Source organism: Bubalus kerabau, chromosome 22 (genome assembly GCF_029407905.1).
Source record: "Bubalus kerabau isolate K-KA32 ecotype Philippines breed swamp buffalo chromosome 22, PCC_UOA_SB_1v2, whole genome shotgun sequence".
Taxonomy (NCBI): domain Eukaryota; kingdom Metazoa; phylum Chordata; class Mammalia; order Artiodactyla; family Bovidae; genus Bubalus; species Bubalus kerabau.
In genome coordinates, this window is record NC_073645.1 from 16331244 (window position 1) to 16357246 (window position 26003).

At 38.2% G+C, this 26003-nt stretch overlaps 1 protein-coding gene and 1 non-coding gene across 10 annotated transcripts in view; both read right to left on the reverse strand.

Annotated features, from left to right (window-relative positions):
* CPEB3 (cytoplasmic polyadenylation element binding protein 3) overlaps positions 1–26003 on the reverse strand; it is a 285852-nt gene that overhangs the window by 70861 nt on the left and 188988 nt on the right. For all 9 annotated transcript variants that reach the window (XM_055561079.1, XM_055561074.1, XM_055561077.1 and 6 more), the window contains 2 exons: positions 5436–5603; positions 3613–3702 (listed from right to left, as the gene is read on the reverse strand). In XM_055561079.1, the coding sequence (XP_055417054.1) occupies positions 3613–3702; positions 5436–5603 (258 nt within the window). The remainder of the gene's footprint in view (positions 1–3612; positions 3703–5435; positions 5604–26003) is intronic.
* TRNAG-CCC (transfer RNA glycine (anticodon CCC)) lies at positions 5803–5875 on the reverse strand. Its single transcript has one exon. It is a non-coding gene; the product is annotated as a tRNA-Gly (tRNA).

Sequence of the window (26003 nt, forward strand, 5' to 3'; positions counted from 1 at the left end):
TGCAAAGAGATTTGAGGGCCACATATAGTCTCTATTACCTATTCTTCTCTGTGTATGTGTTTTTACAACACTTGAAAATATAAAAACCATCCTGAGCTCACAGGCTAAACAAAGAGAGTTTGTTGACTCATGTTCTGCAGGTGTGCTGCCCAATAAATATGAGTCACATATGTAATTTAAAATTTTCCAATATCTACATTTAAAAAGCTAAAAATCAGAAACAGGTGAAGTTAATTTTAATATATTTTAATCCAATATATCAAAAAAAAATATCATTGTAACATGTAAACAAAATTACTAATGAAATCCTTTACCTTTTTAAAAAATAAGTCTTTGAAATTCAGTGTAGAGAAACAAGAGAGATGACCTTTCAACCAATACTGAATTCTAATGATTCAAATCAATAAGGAAAAAAAGGAACTGTCAATAAATGACAGCTGGGACAGCTGGCATACTACCTGGAAAAACAAAGGTGGATCTTGTTCCTTACTCCATTATCAATCCCAGACAGAAATGAAATGTCAATGAAATAAAGTAAAATAATAAATTCAAAATGCCAGAAAGGATGCTATTTTAACCATTCAGATTGGCAAACATTGAAAAAGAGCCATATCTTCCGACCGTCAACAGAACAAAGTTTCACAAATTAGGTACTACCAGTCCATGGGGTCGCTAAGAGTCGGACATGACTGAGCGACTTCACTTGCACTTTTCACTTTCATGCAATGGAAAAGGAAATGGCAACCCACTCCAGTGTTCTTGCCTGGAGAATCCCAGGGATGGGAGAGCCTGGTGGGCTGCCGTCTATGGGGTGGCACAGAGTCGGACACGACTGAAGTGACTCAGCAGCAGCAGCAGTGGAATATAAATGTGTATGATTTGTTAAGGGAAGCTTGGCAGTATGTATAAATATGTACCTCACTTTTGCAAATTCACCCTAAGATGTCATTAGAAAAAAGCAAAAAAATGAAGGCACAAGGATATTCACTGAAGCAGCATCCATGAGAAAAAACAACTGAAAGCAACTTAAATGTCCTCAATTTAGTTCAGTTCAGTCACTCGGTCATGTCTGACTCTTTGTGACCCCATGAATAGCAGCACGCCAGGCCTCCCTGTCCATCACCAACTCCCGGAGCTCACTCAAACTCATGTCCGTCGAGTTGGTGATGCCATCAGCCATCTCATCCTCTGTCGTCCTTCTCCTCCTGCCCCCAATCCCTCCCAGCATCAGAGTCTTTTCCAATGAGTCAACTCTTCGCATGAGGTGGCCAAAGTATTAGAATTTCAGCTTTAGCAGTCCGACACGACTGAGCGACTGATCTGATCTGATCTGATCTCATCTTCCAATGAACACCCAGGACCCATCTCCTTTAGAAGGGACTGGTTGGATCTCCTTGCAGTCCAAGGGACTTTCAAGAGTCTTCTTCAATACCACAGTTCAAAAGCATCAATTCTTTGGCGCTCAGCTTTCTTCACAGTCCAACTCTCACATCCACACATGACCACTGGAAAAACCATAGCCTTGACTAGACGGACCTTTGTTGGCAAAGTAATGTCTCTGCTTTTCAATATGCTATCTAGGTTGGTCATAACTTTCCTTCCAAGGAGTAAGCATCTTTCAATTTCATGGCTGCAATCACCATCTGCAGTGATTTTGGAGCCCTAAAAAATAAAGTCTGAGACTGTTTCCACTGTTTCCCCATCTATTTCCCATGAAGTGCTGGGACCAGAAGCCATGATCTTCGTTTTCTGAATGTTGAGCTTTAAGCCAACTTTTTCACTCTCCTCTTTCAATAGGACTTACTAAATAAAACAAGGTCATTAAGGATAATGTAAGTTTCTTATAGAAAGATGCTGACATTGCTGGGGGGAAATGAAGGTTATTAAATATTAGCATATATACTGTGATCCCAATTATGTAAAATTTTAAATTTCATATAAATGTATGTATTCATAAAGAGATATAAGAAAGATATTTAATAAAATGTATACAGTGATCATCTCTGACAGAGGTATATTTGGGTTAATTTTCTTTGGACATGATCATAGATGTGCTTATTTTCATTTTTATTTTTCACAATGATCATTCTGCACCTTTTATCCCAGAATCATTTTTATAACCTTCTCAGAATGATTTTTTTTCAACTAGCACTCTTAAAAATATCTCTTACACATGTCTAAAGCACAATATTGTTGGTTGTTTATAAGATGTATTTGAAATTTAATTTCAAGAATAAATACATACTCAGTCTCGGGGAGGCAAAGGGAAGGTATCTTTTATACATGTCATTTTATAGAGTGTATCACACGCACCACAGCATGATGGATACATTCTTTCCCTAAAATGATGCTGCCTTCATTCACATGTGCAACTAGTACTCTCAGGAACATCTTTTTATACATGTGACTTTATAGAGTGTATTACATGCAGTGCAGTGAGATGAACTCATTCATTCACTGAAATACCAGGATTCTGACTCAACGAACCATTAAGCATTGTTAAAAACATGTTTTAAATATTTCTTTAGTGTCAATATATGCACCACAAAGTGAATACATTTCTTCACTGAAATAATCAGCATGATGATTTTTATCTTTTTAGACTAACATAAAATTTATTTTTAATTTTAAAAAATTACTGGAGAGGATTAACAGAAGAAAGTTAAAAGCAAACAAATAACCTTATATTTAGTGAATAAATTATTTTCATAGAAATACAGTGGGGAGAAGTACAGGTGACAAATCTAATAAACCAGAGATAAAAGGAAGCCTCCTGCCATTCCTAGGCTAAGCTATAATTCGATTCCTGTACAAGGCACAGGAAGGACAGGTATTTAGACTCCATCTTCTTGTGGTGAGTATTGTTACACAATAACACACATCAAAGCCCAATTCCTTAGAGATGAAGGACATCCTTAAAACATACAGACCATAACACAAGAAGAAAACTTTCTCTGTAGCTCAAAACACTCTTCAATATAAATGTAGGAACATACCCAGAATTAATACCATCAGAAAAGTTCCCTAGATTCCACAAAATGATAAACTATAAACAAAGTGATATATTTTCATGCCCTCATAAACCATCAAAAAAGCCTACCAAAAGTAAGGAAAGCAAGGTCATGGAAAGGGAAGCAAGGTCATGCTACTTTGCCCTCTACCCATCACCAGGCTAAGTCACTTAAGACACAGTCATGGATAAAGGTAATTTGACATAATGTCATTCTTCTTCTGTCACTAGCTGTTCCAAGTTTGGGGTTTTATAAGATCTATAAAACTACAGGGCTAGGGCTACAAATAAAATTTTATTCAAAATAATCTTCTCCATTGTTGACAATCCTCAAAACCCTAGATCTTTTCTTTCAATTAATGAAAAGTTAGCCAAGGCTCCCTCACAGCAGACTCCCAGGATCTCATTGTCAATAAAAGTAGATGCCCTGAAACAATCAGTATGCTCCTGGGGGAACAGTCTCCAAGACAATCAACATTAAAATGATTTCTTAATGGGGGGGAAAGTCAAAAGCTATTTCCAGAGTTAAAATGATGCATTTTATTGAACTATCACGCTAGTTCTCCAACCGGCGAACAGTGCAGACATTTTAAGCGCATTACCTTTAGGAGGAAAATACGACTTGCTTTCAGCTTTGTGAGGCCAGTCTACCACAAGAGGTCCAAACCTGCGAAAGCTGGCAGTGATCTCATCTACAAAACAAAGAAGGAATGTTAGCAGAAGAGAAAAAAATACTGCAGACAGAATAGCATCAAACATATCTTTTTATTTGAAAATGTTTTTTGAGAGCTGTTTTCTAAAGCATTCTTTACAGAAGTCAAATTTATTAAGTGAAATACCACTGTTAGGGGGTACATTTGGTTATCTACTATCAACCATGCAGAACGTGTTTCAAGCTATTAATTCACTTCCCTTCACTTTCAGTAAGCCTGATATAAAGAATCTGGAAGAAAAAAAAATCTGACATTAGCAAAGGTGACTACTCTATCAAAATCAAAAAGGGGACTGTAAAAATAGGAATGTTCTCTGTTTTTAGGAAAAAAAGGCAAAATACACAAAATATTTAAAATATATTTCTACTTATGTGAAGTAATCTCTGAGACTATTAATCTCAGATTATTATTATTGATATAAGATTCTTTTAGAAATAGATACTATTCTTTTGGTGAGGAGCAGGGACAATAAGTGAGTTAAGGATAAGAAAAAACTAAAAGCCAATGGCCTCTTTCTCTTACACATATCTACCACACATCCTATAAAGAAAACATTTCAAAAGTTATAGCTTAACAGACTTATCTTTACCTTCTGACTTTTGATTCAAAGCAGAAGGTTGTAACTGAGTTCCTAATCAGGTTTAAGTTGCCACTCTCTCAGGACAGGGAAGCCTGGTGTGCTGCAGTCCATGGGGTTGCAATGAGTCAGACATGACTGAGCGACTAAACAACAGCCATGACCAAAAACTTTGTCTTAAAGAAAAATCCAAGGGGTTTTTCATTAACAGGTATCTCTATAGATGAGATTAACACTAGTAAAAGAATAGTTTAGAGAAAAATGAGCCTTCAGCTGTGTACAACTTCAAAGCAGTAAGCCTAAAGTAAAACCATTTCTCTCATTATGAAGAAAAGAAAATCATGATAAATTAAGAGAAATGTTATAGCTTGAATAACACTGGCAAAACAATTGTTTTAACAACATTTTAAAGCAGATCCAAAGGCTACTAGAACTAGAGTTGCTTTCTTCCCTTGAGTTAACTCTGTCACAATTCTATTTCATTCTTCTATTCAACAAATATTTACTGACAACCTGCTATGTGTTGACCAGCTTTAGGCACTAGTGAAACTCACTTTTGGATTGCTAGTATCTCAAACATATTATTAAGAAATATTCTAATTAGCCTCAATTCTTTCAAAGGCAAGAGGGGTTATTTCATTAACAGGTATCTACATTAAAATATGAAATGGCATGGTGTGATGGATAGGAACAAAGTTCTGGAATCAGATGGATTTTGGTTCCAACTGCACCACTAGTTACATAACTGTTTCTCTCTGATCCTTAGTTTCCTCATCTACAAAATGGAGTTGGCAGGAGATGACTTAGAGGAGAGCTGTGGAGTTTAAACGAGATAATATAAAGCACTTAGCACACAATGGGCTTACTGGAAGAGTTTCGTAAATATTAGCTCTCATTATCATTTAAAAATGTGACCCAAAATTAATAACAAGGAAATGAGAAGCTGTTTGGAGACTGCCATGTCTGAAGAGCAGACCAGAGGTGCACAATCCCTTTCTTTTCCATCTATTGAGCATCCTCATCTCCTGACACTAAGACATGAAAGTCCTAAAGCTGTCTTCGAGAGGAGAGGTAGGGTCAGATCACACGAGTAATAACCCTGGCCTTCATTAAGCCATTAGTGAGTGCACGGTACCTTCATCGATATCAGGAGGAAGGCCTCCAACAAACACCTTTCTAGAGTAGCGCTCTACTCGCTCCCCGTTCTGACAGCGAGTGGGAGAACTTAAGCCAGATGACAAAGACTGATCGCCGTGACTGTCGTCCAGGAAGGCATCTTCAAAGGGAAAGAGAGAAGATCGACCTGAAAAAAATGCGGGAGTTTCTATGGTTAAAAGTAGTTTCCTGGACAACACGTGTTTTATTAGGAGCCAAAGCACAGAGTGAAGCATTCCAAAAAATACATCCTAAACTGTGATTTTTTTTTTTTTTAAGTATTTATTTATTTGGCTGTGCTGGGCATGCAGGTTCTTTGATCTTTAGTTTCGGCATGTGGAATCTAGTTCCCTAACCAGGGATTGAACCCAGGCCCCCTGCATTGGGAGTGCAGAGTCTTAGCCACTAGACTACCAGGGAAGTCCCATAACAGTGATTTTTTTCAATAGAATAAGCAACTGCAGATTACCATGTCTAGACAACTTTATAGCATCAATTTAAAAAAAAAAAAAAAACTTGTTTATTTTGTATTGAGGTATGGCCGCTTAACAATGTAGTGATAGTTTCGGGTGAACAACAAAGGGATTCAGCCATACATATATGTGTATCCATTCTCGCCCACACCCCACCCCCCTCCCACCTAGGCTGCTACATAGCATTGACCAGAGTTCCATGTACAGCATCATTTTTTGTGTAAAGGTATGTACAGCACAGAAGTGACCGGATGGATACTAAGCAAGAAGCATAAAAAACCGCAGCTGTTTTTTGCTGCTAAAAAATATCACTACATTTTACTCATACAGCCCCTATCTCTGCTGCTAAGCATATTCGGCAATCACTTTTCCTTTACCCAGGCATTTCTTAAAGGGAAGAATAAGATAAATCTTTATTCACAGATTTTGATTGCTCTTTATGATAACCTCAGAGGTTCAGTTCTAAAAACTGGCCCTCATAGGCGGGGGAATATTAAACTGATGACAGAAGCTGAGAGCAGGACTAAAAATGATCAATTTGTCCCTGCCATTCCAAGCTACTCCCATTTGGAAATGAACATGTACAATAATAAAAGGTGGGACAAGTGAATGAAAACATATAAATTAAGATGTGGATATACAGATGTAGATGTGGTTGTGACTAATCTAAGCTGTATTTTATATCACTCAAAAAAATGATTTCCATTGTTAACTCTATAGTCTGAGAACCAAAGGCCCCTACCCTCTCCACATGACGATTAGGAAGATGCCAGAAGTTAAAATCTGTTAATAAATACAACACAATAGTGCCATCTGGCATTACAAAATAAAATTTAAGTTTAAAATATATATGTATTTTTTCCAGTTTGAGTCAGTGAGTTCCTGGTAAAACTTTCCATTAGGTTCTACTCTAAAAATGAATTATCTTGAACTTTCTAACTTTTGAAACATGAGAAAAACTCCCCTCTAAAATAAATTCATACACTTTTCAAAAAAAGGACACTGTCTTTCTCATTTAGTCTCTCCACTCTATATTTCCCTGAGACCTAGGTTCTGCATCACTATAGCCAACTCTCTAAAACAGAATATAAATAGCCTTAGAAAAATACTAAAAATTTATTTCTTTTATTAAAAAAAAAGTTACTAATATAAGTCTGTTTATTTTATGAACAACCCAGGTGGTATAAGAAAGGCACTGTTTTGATGTTGAGAGTTCATAAATAAAAGGACCAAAGAATTTTTTGCTCCACTCTTCCCAGCTAAGCTACAAAGAAACAGAACACAATTTGTCACTTCATGTCACCTAGCTTTTTTAGCCTGGCAAGGGCAAACAAGAGACAGTAAATTCTCATCCCCTGATGTCTGTTTTGTTCAGTGGGAGTAAAAGAACCAGATCTGCAACAACTACAGGCAAAACAAGCTTCCCAAAGACTCCCAGAGATGTTCACCCGTGGTCATCGGGTTTGCTTTTCATGCAGTCCACACTCAGTGAACTATGTCCCTGCTGTGACAAGCGTACATCCAAACCAGCATTTCCCACCTTTGTTCCTATCACCAACTCCTACACTCAACAACAGTAACATGAGATGCTCAGAAAACAAAGTCTGGTGGGGGAGAGGTTGGGAGAACTAAATAATATTGGAAAATACTACACACGTTATGCCCTTCCCAGAGATTCACAAGCCATATTAGAATACAAAGATTGGGGAAAGTTCTGTAGTAAAATAACTTAATCTAGTATTACCTGAATTTAAGATAAAGGAAATCTTAACATACTATGTAACTCAGTGGAAAACACTTGTAGAATTGTTTATCCACATTTGGAGAACATCAGAAAAGTAAGAGCTATTTGGTAGTCCCTGCCCAAGAAATCAAGTCTGGGGAGAGAGAAAGCAAGCACATAAATTATCAAATGCGTCCATGCATACATGCTCAGTTGTATCCAATTCCTTGGACCCCATGGACAGTTCCTCTGTCCATGGGATTTCCCAGGCAAAAATACTGGAGTGAGTTGCCATTTCCTCCTCCAGGAGATCTTCCTGACCCAAGGAACGAACCCAAGTTTCCTGCATTGGCAGGCCGATTCTTTACCACTGAGCCACCTGGGAAGCCCACTTATCAAATAGAGACAGAAATACTAAGAGAAGACTTTACGAAATGATACAAGGCACAATTTACTGCTCTATGGAAAATGGTAGGGGCAGGGGGTTCAAGGAGCTTCAGAATGACTTCACAGAAGAGCAATTTTGAGCAGAATCTTGTGGGAGTTACAGTTTCAAACATGAAGAATAAGAATCCATAGAGAAAGAACTTTCAAAACAGCTCTTATCTTTCCCACCAAGCCTGCTTCTCTAACATTCCTACAATCTCAATGAAAATAACTATTATTCGCATTCAATTCAATCATGAAATCTAGGAGTCAATCCTGACATCCCTTTCTTTCATATTCCACATCTAATCCATCTCTCACTAAGTCCTACCAACTCATGCTACAAAATAATTCTTCATTCAGTTCTCTCTACCTTCAGTCCTAACACCCTGGTCCATACTGCCATCATCTCTCCCCTGAACTAACAGTCTCAAGAGTCTATATAATAACTTACTCAATCTGCTAATTCCTACCTTGTACTCCACAATGCTTTCTCTACAAAACAGCCAAGGTTACCATTTTCCAATATTAATCTGAACATGACCACACTCTTTGCCACATCCCCCTAATTTGGGGATAAAGTACAAAAATGTCTCTGTAAACTGTAAGGCCTCTGCCTAACCCTCCTACATTAAGAGTTGCTGCCTCTCCCTCTGGTTCACTAACCTCCAATGACACAGGCCTCCTTAGATATTTCTGTTATTCTTCCCTGCCTCAGGCCTTAAGGAAAAGGTGTTCGCCCACCCAACTCCTACATTAAGAGTTGCTGCCTCTCCCTCTGGTTCACTAACCTCCAATGACACAGGCCTCCTTAGATAGTTCTGTTATTCTTCCCTGCCTCAGGCCTTAAGGAAAAGGTGTTCGCCCACCCAAAACAAACACCCTCCTCTCAACTCCCCAGTTTTCTAATTAAGTCCTATTGATTCTTCAGGTCTAGGCTAAAAAGTCAGTGAAACTCAACTGGAACTTTCCTGACCTTCTAGATTAGAATAGATGCCCTTTCCCATCCATTTACAGCACTTTTTCCTAACATTTTTTTTCCCTAGTTACTATTATGGTATCATATGGGTTTTAACTTGGTATCTCGTTCCCCTACCCCATGAAACTGTAAGCTCTGTTAGGACAAGGACCAATTTAATCTTGTTCACCACTATATTTTCACATCCTAATAAGGGCATACAAAATAGGTATTCAATAAGTGTTAACAGTGAGGCAGCAGACAAGAAAGGAAAATACCATGTGCAAATAAATAAATGTTGGAACACAATAGATGGGTTTGAGGATCCTTCTGGGATCCTGTTCCCAGAAGACTGAGACCTCTTCTCTTGCTTCTGATTGTTCAAACATTACATATTACACTCTATCTTGTAAAAGCAAATTTCCACATTTTCAAAATTTGCTATTTCATTCTAATACTAGCTTTTCTTTAAAAACAAAAAAAACATACTCACTCCCTAGAGACTGATATTCCCATCTAATCCATCTTCCTCCTGTCACAACCTGACCATGTTCTTCCCTCTACCCCAAATCCAGCAACAGCTACCATCACCTCCATTAACAATGTGCACCCAGGGAGAGGACAGATGGGGTGCAATTCTGAAGAAATCTGGGACTTGTCCACCTGGGAGATGAGGAAGTCTTGAACCAGAGCAGCTAGGAGAAGCAGCAGATGTTCAAGATATGCTGGAACAGAGAGAAGTTTCTTTCTGTGTAGCCAACATAACCACAGCTTCCCCAGAGTATTTTGGCAAAAAGAAATAAATAAAAGCAAGAATTAACTGCAAAAATTTGATCTGTTTTAAAAATTGGTTAAGGGTACTTAAGAAACTTTCCAGGGTTTTGAAAGTAAATTTCTGTCTTCGCACATAGAGTATCATAGACTTCAGGAAAGAATTTGCCCCTGGAAATGAAACTGCTAAGAATTCACACATATATGATGTTTCTCTAACTGTAGGTAAGACCTAAGAATAAACTCAGTCCCCAGATCTACTTAATCTGAATCAAAGAGGTCAAACTTGAAAATCGGCACTTTTAACAAATTTCACCAGCGACTCCTATGCTCCAATTTAAGAACCACTGAAAAGCAGATGATCTGTCTGTAGCAAACAGCAACTAAGAGAGACATTGTGTGAAGTGTACAGAGCCTTGGGAAACATGCAGGTTCAATCAAGTTAAGAAAAGTATCTTCAGGAATGGAATATAAAATCTATAATCTAGTCCACCTTACTGTAACATGACTGCCTCAAGTCCTGTCAGAACAAAACAGTCAGTCTGCAGGAAGCATTTAAAAGACAGAAGGGTAGATTAAGAATCCGTTGCATTTCCCAGGGCAAACCAAAAGGAGAGAGGAGGATTTTATCATACTGCTGGGATGACTCTGTGGAACAGAATGGCTCATCTGATCTTTCCAGATCCTGAAAACAATTTATTTCCCTGTGCTCCGATTATAAGCTCCTGAAGGACTGTTCTATTAATTAATTAATTATTATGAAAAGGTAACTTGAACTACTAGATAAATAACCAGTCACTGAAGTTTTATTTCTATTACATCCATCTCCATGATAAGTTGAAACACTGGCATTCTAGTCTGTCCAGGCATTCATCTGGTTGACATAAATCATTCCCTCACGACAAACAGTCCCTGGGAAGACTGGTATAATTTAAGTTTCTGGACACGTGCTACCAGAAACTGAAACTTAAGAGGCTGTACCCAAATTGTGTCCCATGAGAGGTCCCACTTCACTAACACTAGTAGTTCTCTGACATGTTTCTTTTCTTTAATAAAAGCATTTCCCACGAGCAAAACATTTTAAGTAAGTCATGTTACTTACCAAAACTTATATGCTTATGTACCTAGCATATAAATCTGCTTTAGAATCTCAGACTTTCACGTAAAATATTCATACTCAATAAGTCAGCAAAAGCAGGAGAAATACTTCTTAATTGTTGCACTTTGGCCATTTAGCTCTCTCTTCCACCAATGGTCTGGTTTTCTGAAATCTATTTTCAGTTAAGAAGCACAATGGCAGCCCACTGGCCATGCTGTGCTGCCAAAGCTGCTCGGACCTCCCCTCTGAGCTCCCTCATCTCTGCTGTCAATCCAGCAGCTCCAGGGCACTCTTCACCCAATATTCCCACTCCAAACCTGAAGCTTTTCCTCTTAGTTTTGGAAAGAACTCAGAAATGAATTACTCTGGCGATGTTTTAGTAAATGGCTTATGAGGCATTTCATATGGCTTATTAGGCAGAGGGAAAAAAAAAGCTGCCTATAAGTCAAGATAGTCAAGTTTTAGCCTCGGCTTTATTCTGTGACCCTGGATAAAACATATCACTTATCTGAGTTTTGTTTTCATAATGAGAGATTTGAACTAGATGATAGGTTTTCCCATCTCTGAGGGTAGCAGCATGCCTTTGATTACACAAAAATCTTACATAAAACCCTAATATTAGAATACAAATAGATAAAAATACATCTTACTTGATATTACTATGTGGTTATCTCTTAAGCATCACAACCTTAATGTATTTATAAATGAACTCAACCTCTACCTGAAGCCTATTCTTGCTCAGTCTTATTTTGATATGTGGCATCACACTTCACTCAAGTGTTCAAGCTAGAACCTGAACACCATTTTTGAGCCTTCCTTCTTATTTGCTCTCCATATTCAATTCCTTGGTCTAACGCCATTAGAAAGGGTTGAGTCTGTCCCCAGAATGTAGCTTCCAATTGTTCACTTCTCTCCAACTCCACTGCGTTACCCTATCTTAAAACATCATCTTCTCTTGCCTAGACGATTACCATCATTTTGAACTAGACAACCTACCTCTCCTCTCACTCCAAACAAAAGCCAGAGTGCTCTTTTAAAAACATAAATCTGATCACTTGACCCTGCTTTAAAACATTCATAGATTTCCTCTTATACCTGGATCAAATTCAAAATCCTTACCAGGAGCTAAAGCCCATTGAGATCAGATTTCCTTTCTTCCTCCAACCTCATATTAATACACCCCGCTTCTCTCCTACCAAGCTCAGCCATTCTGGGCTCTATTTATTGATACTTCCTCAAAAACACAAAGTCCTTTCTTGCCTCAAGCTCCTCTCCCCTTCACCACTACCCTTTTTTAATACTTTATTAAAAAATAATTCACTTATTATACAATTCATCCTTTTAACCCATTAGCAGTCACTCCCCATTTTCCTGGAACCCTCTTAGCCCTAGGCAACCACTAGTCTACTTTCTGTCTCAACAGATTTGCTTATTCTGGACATTTCATAAAAGGGAACCATCCAATATGTGGTCTTTTGTAATTGCCTTCTTTCACTTGGCATAATGTTTTCAAGGTTTATCAATGTTGTAAACATTCATCAGTACTACACTTCAAGCCTCTTAAAACAGTTGTATTTTGATGTCTGGAATTTCCTTTAAAATATTCTAAAGGAAAAAAGGAAGGGGAATATAAGAAATAAGATAGGCAAAAATGTTGATAATCATTGAAGCTAAGTGATGAATGTATAGTTCATTAAACAATTCTACTTTTGTGTATGTGGAAATTTCCAAAATAAAATATTTACTTAAAGATAAATAAATGTTTCCAGACTTTCCATCTTGTCTTTCCATCCTTAGGGTCTGAGTTTAAACAACATCTCTTCAGAGCAAACCATCCTCCTTTAAAGGATCCTCCCATTCTTCCTTCCTGCTGCTGCTAAGTCATTTCAGTCGTGTCCGACTCTGTGAGACCCTGTAAACAGCAGCCCACCAGGCTCCCCTGTCCCTGGGATTCTCCAGGCAAGAACACTGGAGTGGGTTGTCATTTCCTTCTCCAATGCATGAAAGTGAAAAGTGAAAGTGAAGTCGCTCAGTCGTGTCCGACCCTCAGCGACCCCATAGACGGCGGCCCACCAGGCTCCCCCGTCCCTGTGATTCTTCAGGCAAGAACACTGGAGTGGGTTGCCATTTCTTTTTCCAATGCACAAAAGTGAAAAGTGCAAGTGAAGTCGCTCAGTCATGTCCGACCCTCAGCGACCCCATAGACGGCGGCCCACCAGGCTCCCCCGTCCCTGGGATTCTCCAGGCAAGAACACTGGAGTGGGTTGCCATTTCTTTCTCCAATGCACAAAAGTAAAAAGTGAAAGTGAAGTCACTCAGTCGTGTCCGACCCTCAGCGACCCCATAGACGGCAGCCCACCAGGCTCCCCTGTCCCTGGGATTCTCCAGGCAAGAACACTGGAGTGGGTTGTCATTTCCTTCTCCAATGCATGAAAGTGAAAAGTGAAAGTGAAGTCGCTCAGTTGTGTCCGACTCCTAGTGACCCCATGGACTGCAGCCTACCAGGCTCCTCCGCCCATGGGATTTTCCAGGCAAGAGTACTGGAGTGGGATGGCATTGCCTTCTCCGTTCTTCCTTCCTAGTACTTAACAAAACTTTTGAGTATAAAAATATTTGTTTGAATATAAAAATGTATCATCTCTCTCTCCTCCACTAGAGTGAACACTCAGAAGAGAGACAGCTCGGGTCTAGCACACCATCTGACCCACAGTGGGCACACAAACATTTAATGAAATTAAGGTAGACAGTCCAGAACCCCTCCTTCATAATCAATGTAGGTTCCTTCCAGACCAACTTCTTTGCAAAAGCGAAAAAATAGTGATCTTATTCCACTCACCATCTCCTGTGCTCATAGTTTCCTATTACTATAAGCAGTAATACTTCAGATACCATAGCTATGAACAGTCAGATATTTCTTCAGCTGTCCATGTTTCACTCTGGAACCATCCATTCCTCTAGACAAGAAAGCTCGCACAACCCGGTTTGAATTAGCAGGATATCATGTTTACCATGGTCTCACTGATACAGCTGATCTCTCCTCCCTTGGTCAGGCTTTTGGCAGAAAGATGACACCAAGTTCATACACAAGTTTGTTTTATTGGATTCTTAGAACCTTTGTTATTGACTAAATCATCCATTAATTTCAATAGATTTTTATAGATTAAGTATACACAGAACTACATTTTACAATAGTAACACCAATCCACAGTAAATCCAATAGTAAAGTAACTCCAATCATTCTTTCCATTTGCTCATTCACATTACTTAAAAAGATCTTTCATATTTTCCTTGTTGCTCTTTAACTAAGAAATTCTGTTAAACATCAAGAGCACTGGCATAGCCAACATCTCTGCATATGGACAAAAGTCTCCCAGAGACCATAAAAACTCGTATGAGATGAAAACACAACATATATTTTAATCAAGTGTGCTGTAAAATGTGTAGGTAAATATCACATATAACACCAGCTATTAGGCTAGTTTCTAACAGGGGCTGCAGCTGTATGGGAAAACACATATAAAAGCTTGTGAAAGTCAGAACACTATGGAAGAAAAATGTTAACATTCTTTGCTGTCATTCTGATTCCACAAGGGAAATCAACATTTGTCTACTGGAACACATCTCTAAAGTACAAGTGGGAATCAATGGGAAATACAATTGAATATTTGAATTTTTTATATACAACTGGGGCTTCCCCAGTTGCTCAGACAGTAAAGAATTTACCTGCAATGCACGAAACCTGGGTTAGATCCCTGGGTCGGGAAGACCACCAGGAGAAGGAAATGGCTACCCACTCTGGTATTCTTGCCTAGAGCATTCCATGGACAGAGGATCCTGGCAGGTTATAGTCCAGGGGGTACAATCAATATTCAGTTTCAAATCCTATTCTTTCACACCTAATTGTTCTTTCCAACGGCTACTGCTTCAACTGTACTACTGGAGGCACTTGATTTGCCAAAGTCTACCCTCCAATACCTGATGGCCCATCCAAGCTGTCAACCAATGTCCAAATTTTCTCCTGTCTTCATTACTTGTATCATGAAACCCTGCTCCTAAAGCCCGACAGTATCTGTGTCAAAAACCATTCATCAGGGTAGCACAGATCATCTCACTGCCAAGTTCTCCTCTCCAGCTGGCCCCCACTGCATACACTCACAGGCACATGCTCCAAGCATCTGGCCATGCCAGTCTCACCTCAGAGCTTTCTTTTACGTTGAATCAGATACCTGGAGTGCTTCACTTCCTATTCCTTTTCCATCATCCAAAGAGTTCTTGAAATTCTACCTGTTCCAGGAAGCCTTTCCAGGTTTTATCAGAAAAGATGGAAGGTTTCACTGGCCTAAATTTTGCGGACAGATCTTGAAACTGTCACAGATAATTCCCTCTGCCCTCTATTCCTAAAATGTTTACCAACATGTATGTAAAACATAGAATATAAGTTACAGCCAACACACATCAGCAAGTTTACTTTTTATGCTTTTAGGGGAAATCCTAAATTTTGTTTACAGGAAAGAAATCAAGCATTAATACAATCCTTGATCATACAAATAAACAAGTGTGAGGAAATTGGCCAGATCATCAAATTTATACCATGTAATGTTGGTCCAGATGAGTGTATTTCAGAAAACGAGAGTAAATATGAGGTATACCTGCCCCATCCTGTATGACTACGTTACCACATTTTTAAAAGATGACGTTTCTTCTTTTTCGGTTTTGGGAACAGAAGACTAAATAAAAGCAGGGATCAAAAAATTACTGGCTGTTCTTTTCTCATTACAGAAAGTCAACACTCAAGTATTTCAGTGCTCTGTCACACTCTTTTTCTGTCACGCACGTGTGTGTGTGTGTATGCGCAGACACACACACACATTTCTGTCATTATCTTCTTCATCTACAACTATCAAACTGCAGACGTCTACAGAGCAGTAACCAAGTCATTCTAGGCAGTGTTTAGCTTAGCACTTGATGGAAAGGTATCATGGCTTCTGAACACGATTAAGTCAAACCTTACAAATAAAGATGGGGAAGGTAACACGGAACTAGGAAGAGTAATTATTTTCTCAGGAGTTGAGAAACTATAGGTGATCTTATATTCTTGATGCCTAGTATTTAATATACTATGATTTTTAAGTATATAAAAATTAAAAAATACAAAGTCAGATTCTGGTCTGCATAGACATGGGGTCTGACTTCAAAACAATCCTCATCAATAAGCATTCAGTAAGTGCTAACTATATGTAGGTCACAGTGTAAGGCACATGAGACAACTGTCCTCAAAGAACTTATCTCCCTTTGAAGAATGAGGACGTACAGAAAAGGCAGAAGGAAAGTAAGCCAACAGAAACAGAGGAAAACATGGCCTGTAAGGCTGCCGGGAAAGTCTTCCTGGACGGGGTAAGGCTTGAGTCAGGCTTGAATGCATGAACTAAAGATAGGTTTTAGTTAAGTAAATGAGAGGAAGGGTGGACAGTACTTGCAATGGCTAGACAGTGGGAAAGTACAAGGGTTCGTCAAGGCGAAGGTGAGATAGGAAAAATGGAAGATGATGAGGCTGGTTAAACAAGAAGAAGTCAGATGATGGAGTTCCTGAATGGAGAAAGAGGGTAAGAAAGACAAAACAGTTTCAGAAAGATGAAACAACAGAATGGAAAGGGACGGGGAAGGCCTGAGAAACTAGAGGAAATATACTGACAAGATCTGGGGACTGACCAGTGCCTAAGATGAGAACAGTCTCTGTTATCTGCCCCTGAGATGCTTTCGTTCTCTATTCTTTCCCTGAGAGCAATCAATTTCTTAGCACCAAGAAAAAAAATATGTTACATAATAATTATAGTAATACTATTTTCTACACTTGAAATTTTTAAATTATAAGAGGAAAAAATGTTAAATGGTCTTGTCATAATTAAAAAATAACCAACTATACAAATGTTTTTCTTCACCATCATGTGAAAACAAAACTGACTATGTGATTCCACCATGAAAGAATGCTTCAGTGGTAACTCAAATACATATGGAGTCCTGCTGATATGCACCTATTCAACAAATATTTACTGTGGAATAAATACTATCAATTTAATATTATTATCTTCTCTTCAGGACTCATCTACAGAGTCAGAGACAGCTTGATGAATGATAAACATCACCCAACAAGCAGCCAAAAGACAAAGGTTCCGGTCTTGGCTCTGACTTTAACTTGAGATCACAAAGCAAATTACTTCATCTCTCCCAGCTTTTGCAAATGAGTACCAAGCAACCGGCATCTGTGGAATGCTTTTAGTTTAGTTTATATGGATAAGTTTTCCTCTTTCATTTTTTATACTTTAATTCACTAACTTAACATTCTTAAAAAAAATTTTTTTTTTAGTTCCTGACCTGGGATTGAACCCAGGGCCCCAGCAATGGAAACCACAGTCCCAACCACTAGACCACCAGGGATGCCTAACTAATTAACATTCTTGAAGTTGGACAAGGTTGATTTTATTACTTCATAACTTATAGATGAGGATACCAAACGTTAGTGATAAAGCAGTGATTCCAACCTAAGTTTTTGACCCTGAATTTCATACCTTTCTACTATATTAGGCTTACCCTACCTACTTTGTAATATTATTTAACAAATTACAGATATGAAAATGCTTTAGAAAGATTATAGCAATACACAAATGAAAGCAATATTACTTTGCTTGGGTGTGGACAGGAGAGAATGCAAGTTTTATGGACCTTAGAGCCTATATAAGTAAAGGACCTCTCTTTAAGAAAAGAAAACAAAGATAAAGTAGAAAACTTGGAACGGATCCCCTGAAAGTGAGGGTACCTGAAACTCAAGCTTCATTTAGCTTCAAGGTAAATCTGTCTTTGGATGTGACACAGAAAAAACTCACCAGTCAATCTACTAAGATCAAGAATTGCCCTCTAAAGCCTAACTTCTAAGTACTATGAAAAGAACAGTGAGGACAGAACAACAACAAAATACATATGCTTGGCCTTTATTCCCTTAAGATCATTCACAATAAACCATATAACACAAACTTCCAGTTAGAAATAGTCTTTGCTATGTCTTTATCGGGATTAGAAGAACAAATTACCAACTAACATTGAAAAATAATTATAACAAAAGAGATAAGAGAATTATTTCACTAAAATAATTAAGCTAGAACATCATAACACACCATAATTATTGTTTTACACACACGAGTATAAACACACACACACACACACACTCATATTTACTCACAATTTGGCAAGCAAAAGATCTCATTAAAAAAATTTTACCTCGTCTTCGCCCATAGCTCCTGGCTGCATGTAAACACAGAAGAAAACCATGGGTATTTGTATCAAAATGCTGAATTTAGAAATAAAAAAATATTCACACAAACCTTTTCTAAGTATTCTCAGAATTAATCTGGAGATACTGTTCAACTTGACTACAGACATATTATATTAAAAAAAAAAACACCTTTATGAAGCACAAGTTAAATCACAGTCTTAAAAGAGAAATTCAACTGGATGTGGAAGCCACTGGAAAGGATATAATGGATGCTTAAGTTTAACAAATCTTATAAGGATTTATATTGTGGCCCATTATCTATATCAGATATAGATAAATAGAGTTCTGTAAAATTATCTTCTGATTTCTAAATCTTCATTCGTACTATGTACTACCACCAGACATCACTTTGAAGAAAAAAACATTCATCCTAAATAAGTAAAAACTGTGGTGTATGGTGGTCATTCTAAATTTCTTCACACACACACACACACACACACAAACACTTCACAGTCTGCCCTGAAAACTGCATAAAAATTTTACAATTAGCTGTTGCTTTACAGAATGTGTTACTGTAAGTTTTCTCTAAGCCTCCTCATTTACTTTCCATACAGTATTACAGGTGTAGGAAACAATATTTTTTCATCTAGAAAATGAATGGAAAAAGCAGAAAGGTGGCATGGGTACATCCCATACTTAAGAATAGAGTACTTTAAAGATTATCTTCCCCTTCAAAACTCAAGGCCCACAAAGTACATTGTTACAATGTTTAACAGAGCTAGACTGTCATCATACATATACTACCAGGGGATCCTGTCATCTAAAATGACTTTCAAAGTGGAAAGCTTTTCAAATTTGAAACCCCACATTCAGTAAAACTTAAATGAGAACTCTATTTAATCCATTTTTTAAAAGCATGAAATGTTATCATATTAACTTTAAACCAAAAAAAAAAAAAAAAACCAAGGATAATTTGGGTTACACTTATAGCATAAGGCAGAACTAAAGAGAACTACTTCTCTCCTAGGAAAAGAATTCAGACTTTTCAGCTAGAAAGTTGAAATACCAGTTGCTAACCTCATCTTCTTCCAGTTCCCATTTTTCTTCAGACGCCGTACTCACCCTCATCAACACACTTTTGGCCTTTTCACTTTCCCATGACACAAATATTAAAAAGGGTTAGCCAGATTAAAAGGATTATTCAAACTCTACATACTCCCCCTAAATCTGTCATCGCTTTAACTTTCAATGAAAAATACCTCTTCTGAATTTACATTGCGTTTACTGTTTACATTACTTACAAGCGGAACGCATTCTAAAAAAAAATTTTAGGAACATTAATACTTTTCATTATTTGGAACCTGGAATTCATCTTCCCACAGAATGTGTAGTAAATGGTAGTTTCCTAGCTCGGTTCCTCCCAAAGCCTACTTCACTTATAATAAATAACATGGGTAAATTAACACTAATGGACAACACTTAAACCAGAGAGAGGATAATAAGTTTTGACGTCCTACCACTTATTTCTTTCTCCTTTCTCCCATCCCCAGTGATGTCATGCTGCCCAGCACTCCTCACTATAAAACCTCTATTTAGAGAGGAAATAAAACATTTTGTATTTCAGAATTACTCATTTCTCTCCCAAATAATACATTCCCATTCTTTCATTCTATCTGATTTCTGGCCAGATACTCAATGAAAAAGAATTTGATTATGATACTAAGGTACAAATGACTCATCAGGCTTTAACATCCCTGAAAGATAAATGAAAATGCTGTTCACTTAAGTCCTTAACTGCTAAACATTCAGGTAATAGAGAACACAAAGTGAATAGAACCAGACAGTCAAGGGGGAGGGGAAGAGCATCCTGAACTGGGGACAGGGAAGAGTTGCAAAAGACATACTTGGGAGTTTTTTGTTTTTGTTTTACCTTGAAAGAGGTTTTATTTATCTCGCACATTGAAACTGCAAAAATAGATCGGTATTTCACAAATACTTGGGAGTTTTAAACAAAGTTTCTTTAAACGGTTCATGATTTTTACAGATTCTTCTCTTTTTCCATTTACTGATATGAACAGTAAATTGCCTCCTATCAGTCTGGACACTCTGATAACATGGAGGCAAAGACGGCACATGGAATCAGTTCAGCTCAGTTGCTCAGACATGTCCAACTCTTTGCGACCCCATAGACTGCAGCACGCCAGGCCTCCCTGTCCATCACCAACTCCCAGAGTTTACTCAAACTCATGTCCATTGAGTTGGTGATGCCATCCAACCATCACATCCTCTGTCGGCCCCTTCTCCTTCCACCTTCAATCTTCCCCAGCATCAGGGTCTTTTCAAATGAATCAGTTCTTCATATCAGGTGGCCAAAGTATTGGAGTTTCAGCTTCAGCATCAGTCCTTCCAATGAATGTTCAGGACTGATTTCCTTTAGGGTGGACTGGTTGGATCAAGCCAATTTAAAGCAGTGATCTGAGATGCTTCAATTTGCTTTAATCATGCACTGTGGAATAATTACTTGCTACCCTGGTCCCAATTTCAACAGTTTACCTATGATATCTGTGGTAATTTTTATTGTAATTGCTAAAACTTAATGAGTTTTTACTATGTGTGTGAATAATTCAAAATGCTTAACATATTTTAATATCATTTAATATACTCCACAACTTTATGACATAAGTATTCTTTTGCTCTTTTCTTAGATGAGGAAAATGGGACACAAAATTAAGTATCTTGCCTAAAATCACACAGCTAGGAAGTGGTGGAGTTGAAATATGAATTAAGCACTCTGGCTCCAGAGTCCACACTTTCAACCACCTCACTATACTGTTCAATTCCCAGAGGAAAAGTTCACTGTTATGCTTCTTTTAATACTCTCTAATGCACTGGGCAGAAAGCTCTATATCAAGCTAGTATTCAGCAAATGTGGCTTGTTAGCTATATGTGCAATCAAAGGAAGGAGTAATGCACGTCATGATGGCCTTCTTAATGTAGGCCACCTGTGTTGGTGATTAAAAATTTGCTCATAAGGGCTATTTGCAAATAGACTAATTAGAGTCAAACTCTTCCCTAAGGGAGAGGTAATGAAAAGAACACCAAGGAGAGAAATTTGGGAGCACAGCAGCAGTGCTTCCCCTGAGAACAAATATAGCTTTAAACAAGAAAGAGTATTGAACACATAAACCTAACATGAGCCAGCACAAAACGATCCCACATAGAAATAAAGGAAGTAATGTGACTGTTCAGTATTCTATGTTAGTAATGTAGTCTATGAAAGTGTAAATTTATATCAGATATGACAAGATATGATACATTTTCAAAGTCCTATCTACTTCCTCCAAAAACTTTAATTCTTTATTAGCAATCATCACCATTACAGATAAAATTCTTTTACTGTTCGTATGTTTTAAACTGGAGAAGGAAATGGCAACCCACTCCAGTGTTCTTGCCTGGAGAATCTCAGGGATGGTGGAGCCTGATGGGCTGCTGTCTATGGGGTCGCACCGAGTCGGACACGACTGAAGCGACTTAGCAGCAGCAGCAGCATGTATTAAACAACTTTAGACCTCATTTTAAAAAGCTACATTCAGTTTCTAGAAGTCAAGGTAGTGGTTACCTTTGGCTAGGGGTATTAACTGGAAGGAAACCTGAGGTGGGGTTCTGGGGTACTGAGCTAGGCATGGGTTAATTTGTGTTAAGTTTGTGACAATACATCAGGCTACGTATATATTTATGGTCTGTACATTGTTTGGTATATAATTACACTTCAATTAAAAAAAACAGTACAAACATTTCAGACCAATTCCCTGGGATAAAAGATTAACGTAGAAAGCCCAAAATGTTAATTTTTTGTAGTCTTCAAAGCATAAACCTGAATAATCCAAAACTGAAAAAAACGTATTTTGCAATCCATCACAATAAATATAAAAGGGTGCATGTACTATGGGATACGGGATGTGCCAGTTACTCTAAAAATAAGTTTACATGATCAATGACCAGTGCGTTGTGAACGGCACCCTCACGTTAATGGCATAATGCTGTGAATGGCACCCTCATGTTAACAGCATGGTGCTCTGTTAGGCACAGGAGGCTCTGCTATAAAACGGACCGTCTGTTACTCCTTAAGACTTGGGCCGCACCAGGTTTGAAACGGCTGCGCTTACACACATGATTCTCTAAGGAAAACCTGTGATCTGATTTTAAAATCTAAACTAAATCTTCATCTACATGGATTTATCCAAAGTTGCTGAAGTTTCTGTAGCAAAGTAACATCATACACAGATTCAACTATAGAGGTTCAAAAACACTTGTGCATGACATGAGGCGGTAGGAGAGAGCTCTAGCTTCTTTCTTTTGTGGATCAAAGTAGCACGCACCCATTTCAGGAACTTAAGCAGAGTCCCTGAGATGCTATACTTAGGAAAACAAACAAGATACAAAGATCTTAACACAACATTTTACTAACTGTCTTGGAAATATCTGTCAAAACTGTTGACTATAGTACAAACTGTTAATTCCTTTACTTGCAATAAAATCAGTTTCTAAGAACACCCTGTAAACTTATTTTTTAATACCATTTCAAAATTCAAAATTAAATTCTATTAGAACATCTAATGGTCTCTCCCTTTCAGCTTCCATCTAAGTACTAGTCATGCAAAAAAATTCTACCTAAGATGGATTAGGATCTTAAAGTTAGTACAAAAATATCCCCCTTTTCCTAGTTAAGGCTGTAAATTCCCAAAGAGCAGGAGTGATGGAGTTTGTCCCATGAATGCACTGCCTCTATCTTTGTCTTTATAATGGCAGGTAAGAGTTTTAGCTCAGTAACTTTCAAATCTGGCCATTTATAACTGAAAAGATCAACTTATCATAAACTTAGCAGCTAAAATGATGCCTGAAGGGATGGGATACGTTTTCATCTGCTACATTCCCATAAAGTATTTGCATGTTTCAAAATCCCTTCTTCCTACCCTTTTCTCTTTAACTCTTACCCATTTTTCTCAGAAAAAAATCTTTTCAAAAAATAACACTAATAACTGGCAAGTATAATACTAGTGTTGCTTACATACTTCATAAAGGAAAAGAAATACCATATAACAACCTAATAATTTACTGTGATCCAGGCACTATATGCTAAATGCTTATGTTCTAATTGCCAAAGCAACTACCATAATGTATATTTCCAGATGGGCAAACTGAGGCCCAAAGAGAATGACTGGTCCAGGTTATTCAGCTACATAAACATCAGGGCTGGGACGGAATTCAGGTTCACACTGGCTCTAAAGCATTTCTTCTTTTTCTCTTTTAAGTTGAAGTATTACTTATATTCAATAAAACTCCTCCACTGTAAGTTTACAGTTTGATCCATTTTGGTAATCATATACAGCCATGTAACTTGTACCATCATAATTAAGATACAGGACAATTCATCTCCCTAAAACATTTCCTTGTGCCCTTTGGCTATTGATCTTATCCCCTGAACCATGGGCCCTGGCAACCATTAATTTACTTTCTTAGTTTTGTCTGCCCTTTATACAACTGCATATAAATGGAAATCAATGTGTTTGACTTCCTTTCTTTAGCATAATGTTTTGGAGATTTATATATGGTATTACATGTGTTTTGTTTCTCTTTAGTGCTGAGCAATATTCCATAGTATGGAAATACTACAACTGATCCATTTATGAGTTGTTAGGAACTGAAATCCATTCACCCTAAAATTCAAGGGTTGAAGCCCTAACTAGGACTATATTTGAAGACAGGGTCTTTAGAAAGATAAATAAGTTGAATAAGGCCATAAAGGTAAGTCCTAATCCACAAGTGCTGCTGTCCTTTTAAGAGGAGGAGATACTAAGGGCACCCATGCACAGAGTTAAGGCCATGTGAAGTCACAGCAAGAAGGCAGCCATCTGCTAGCCAAGGAGAAAGGCCTCAGGGAAAACCACCCTGCCAACACCTAGATTTTGGACCAGCAGTCTCCAGAACTGCAAGAAAACAGATTTCTTCTATTTAAGCCCCCAGTCTATGATATTTTGTTATAGTATCCCTAGTAAAGTAATACATCAGTCAATGGACATTTGCAAAGCTTTTATTCCTAACCACCAAGATCAAACAGCCAGCATTTCAAACCTGTACAGTCCTTGAAAATACACAGAAATTCCTTTTAGGATTTCCACAAATTTCTCATCCTTCAAGAGTTTGCTCTTAGTATTATGCTGTTGTTTAGTCGCTAAGTCTTGTCCAACTCGTTTGCAACTCCATGGATTGCAGCTCTCCAGCTCCTCTCATAATCCAAGGTTAATAAAAAGAAACATCTCACTCAAATTTTCACTACTAATATGCGGGAGAACCGGGTTTGATCCCTGGGTTGGGAAGATCCCCTGGAGAAGGAAATGGCAACCCACTCCTGTATTCTTGCCTGGAGAATCCCATGGACAGAGGAGCCTCGTGGGCTACAGTCCACGGGGTCGCAAAGAGTCAGACACGACTGAGCTACTGCACTTTGCACTATTACTACCATAATATTCTGTCTCATTGCTTACAAAATGTTATAGGAAACTTACAGATCTTTAAGCAACCTTCCAAACAAAACAGGAATTACTTCTATAACACAAAGATATTCTCCCTGGTTCTGCTAGAATAACTTCATCAAGGTATTCTTGATGGGCTTCCCTAGTGGCTCAGTGGTAAAGAATCCATCTGCCAATGCAGGAGACACGGGTTCGATCCCTGATCCAGAAAGATCCCACATGCCCAGGAGCAGCTAAGCCCATGTGCTACAACTACCAAGCCTGTGCCCTGGAGCCTGTGCTCCGCAACAAGAGAAATCACCCCAATGAGAAGCCCCCACACCGTGACCAGACAGTAGCCCCCGCTCAGCCACAACCAGAGAAAGCCTGAGCAGCAATGAACACTCAACACAGCCCAAAATAAAATTAATGTAAAAGAAAAAGAGCTAAGGTTAAAAAAAAAAAAAAAATGAGGCTCACTTCAGTCTCTTGAGTCATTTTTCCCCCAAACTTTTTTCTAAGTATTAGCAGAATCCTCTCTCCTCCAACAAATGAACCGTAACAAATACATCTGTTCCCTGAACACAGTTGTTCAGGGTGACGCAGTATAGGGATTCGGAGCCCCAGCTCTTAGATATTCCTCCTCATAGTGGTCCTTAAAGTATCTCCTCAGGTGCAGGGGTTCCAGAGAACATAACTGAAAACTGAAGACTTATGCTCCATGGCAGGACAATTCTTTCTAGTTAGAAAGTTCTTTCTTATACTTGCCTCGCTACTATTCTTAACCACAGACACCAGCCCCTTATTTCAGGATCATTAGTTCATCTCCTTTTAGTTAGCTATTCTTCATAAGAAACCGTTTTCCATACCCCACATCACCCTTAACATCCCCCTTCAGATAAACCTAATTTTCCAGTAAGACAACACTTGTCTGTCCAGGCTTCTCAGGAGAACAAATACCAAAGCCCTTCATCATCTGACCTCTGATCACCCCTCAGATCTTCATTCCCACTATTCCACACATCAGACTCATATATTCCAGTCACACCAATTCAACTATTCTTCTGACAGTATCATTATAATATAATCACTTATCCAGTTAACATAAGGATCCAGATACCCACATCTTAACATCTATTCTTCTCTGCTTCCTAGGGAACTCCTAACTCCCCTTTCCATTTCTATCCACTATTATTTTTCCTATCTTGTCCAAAATGGTCAATTCAAGGCTTCACTATACCATCCTTCAGTGTCCATGCACACCTCGTATTAATGTCTAAACTACATTTACCAAACAGGTTACTAATTAAACCTCTCAA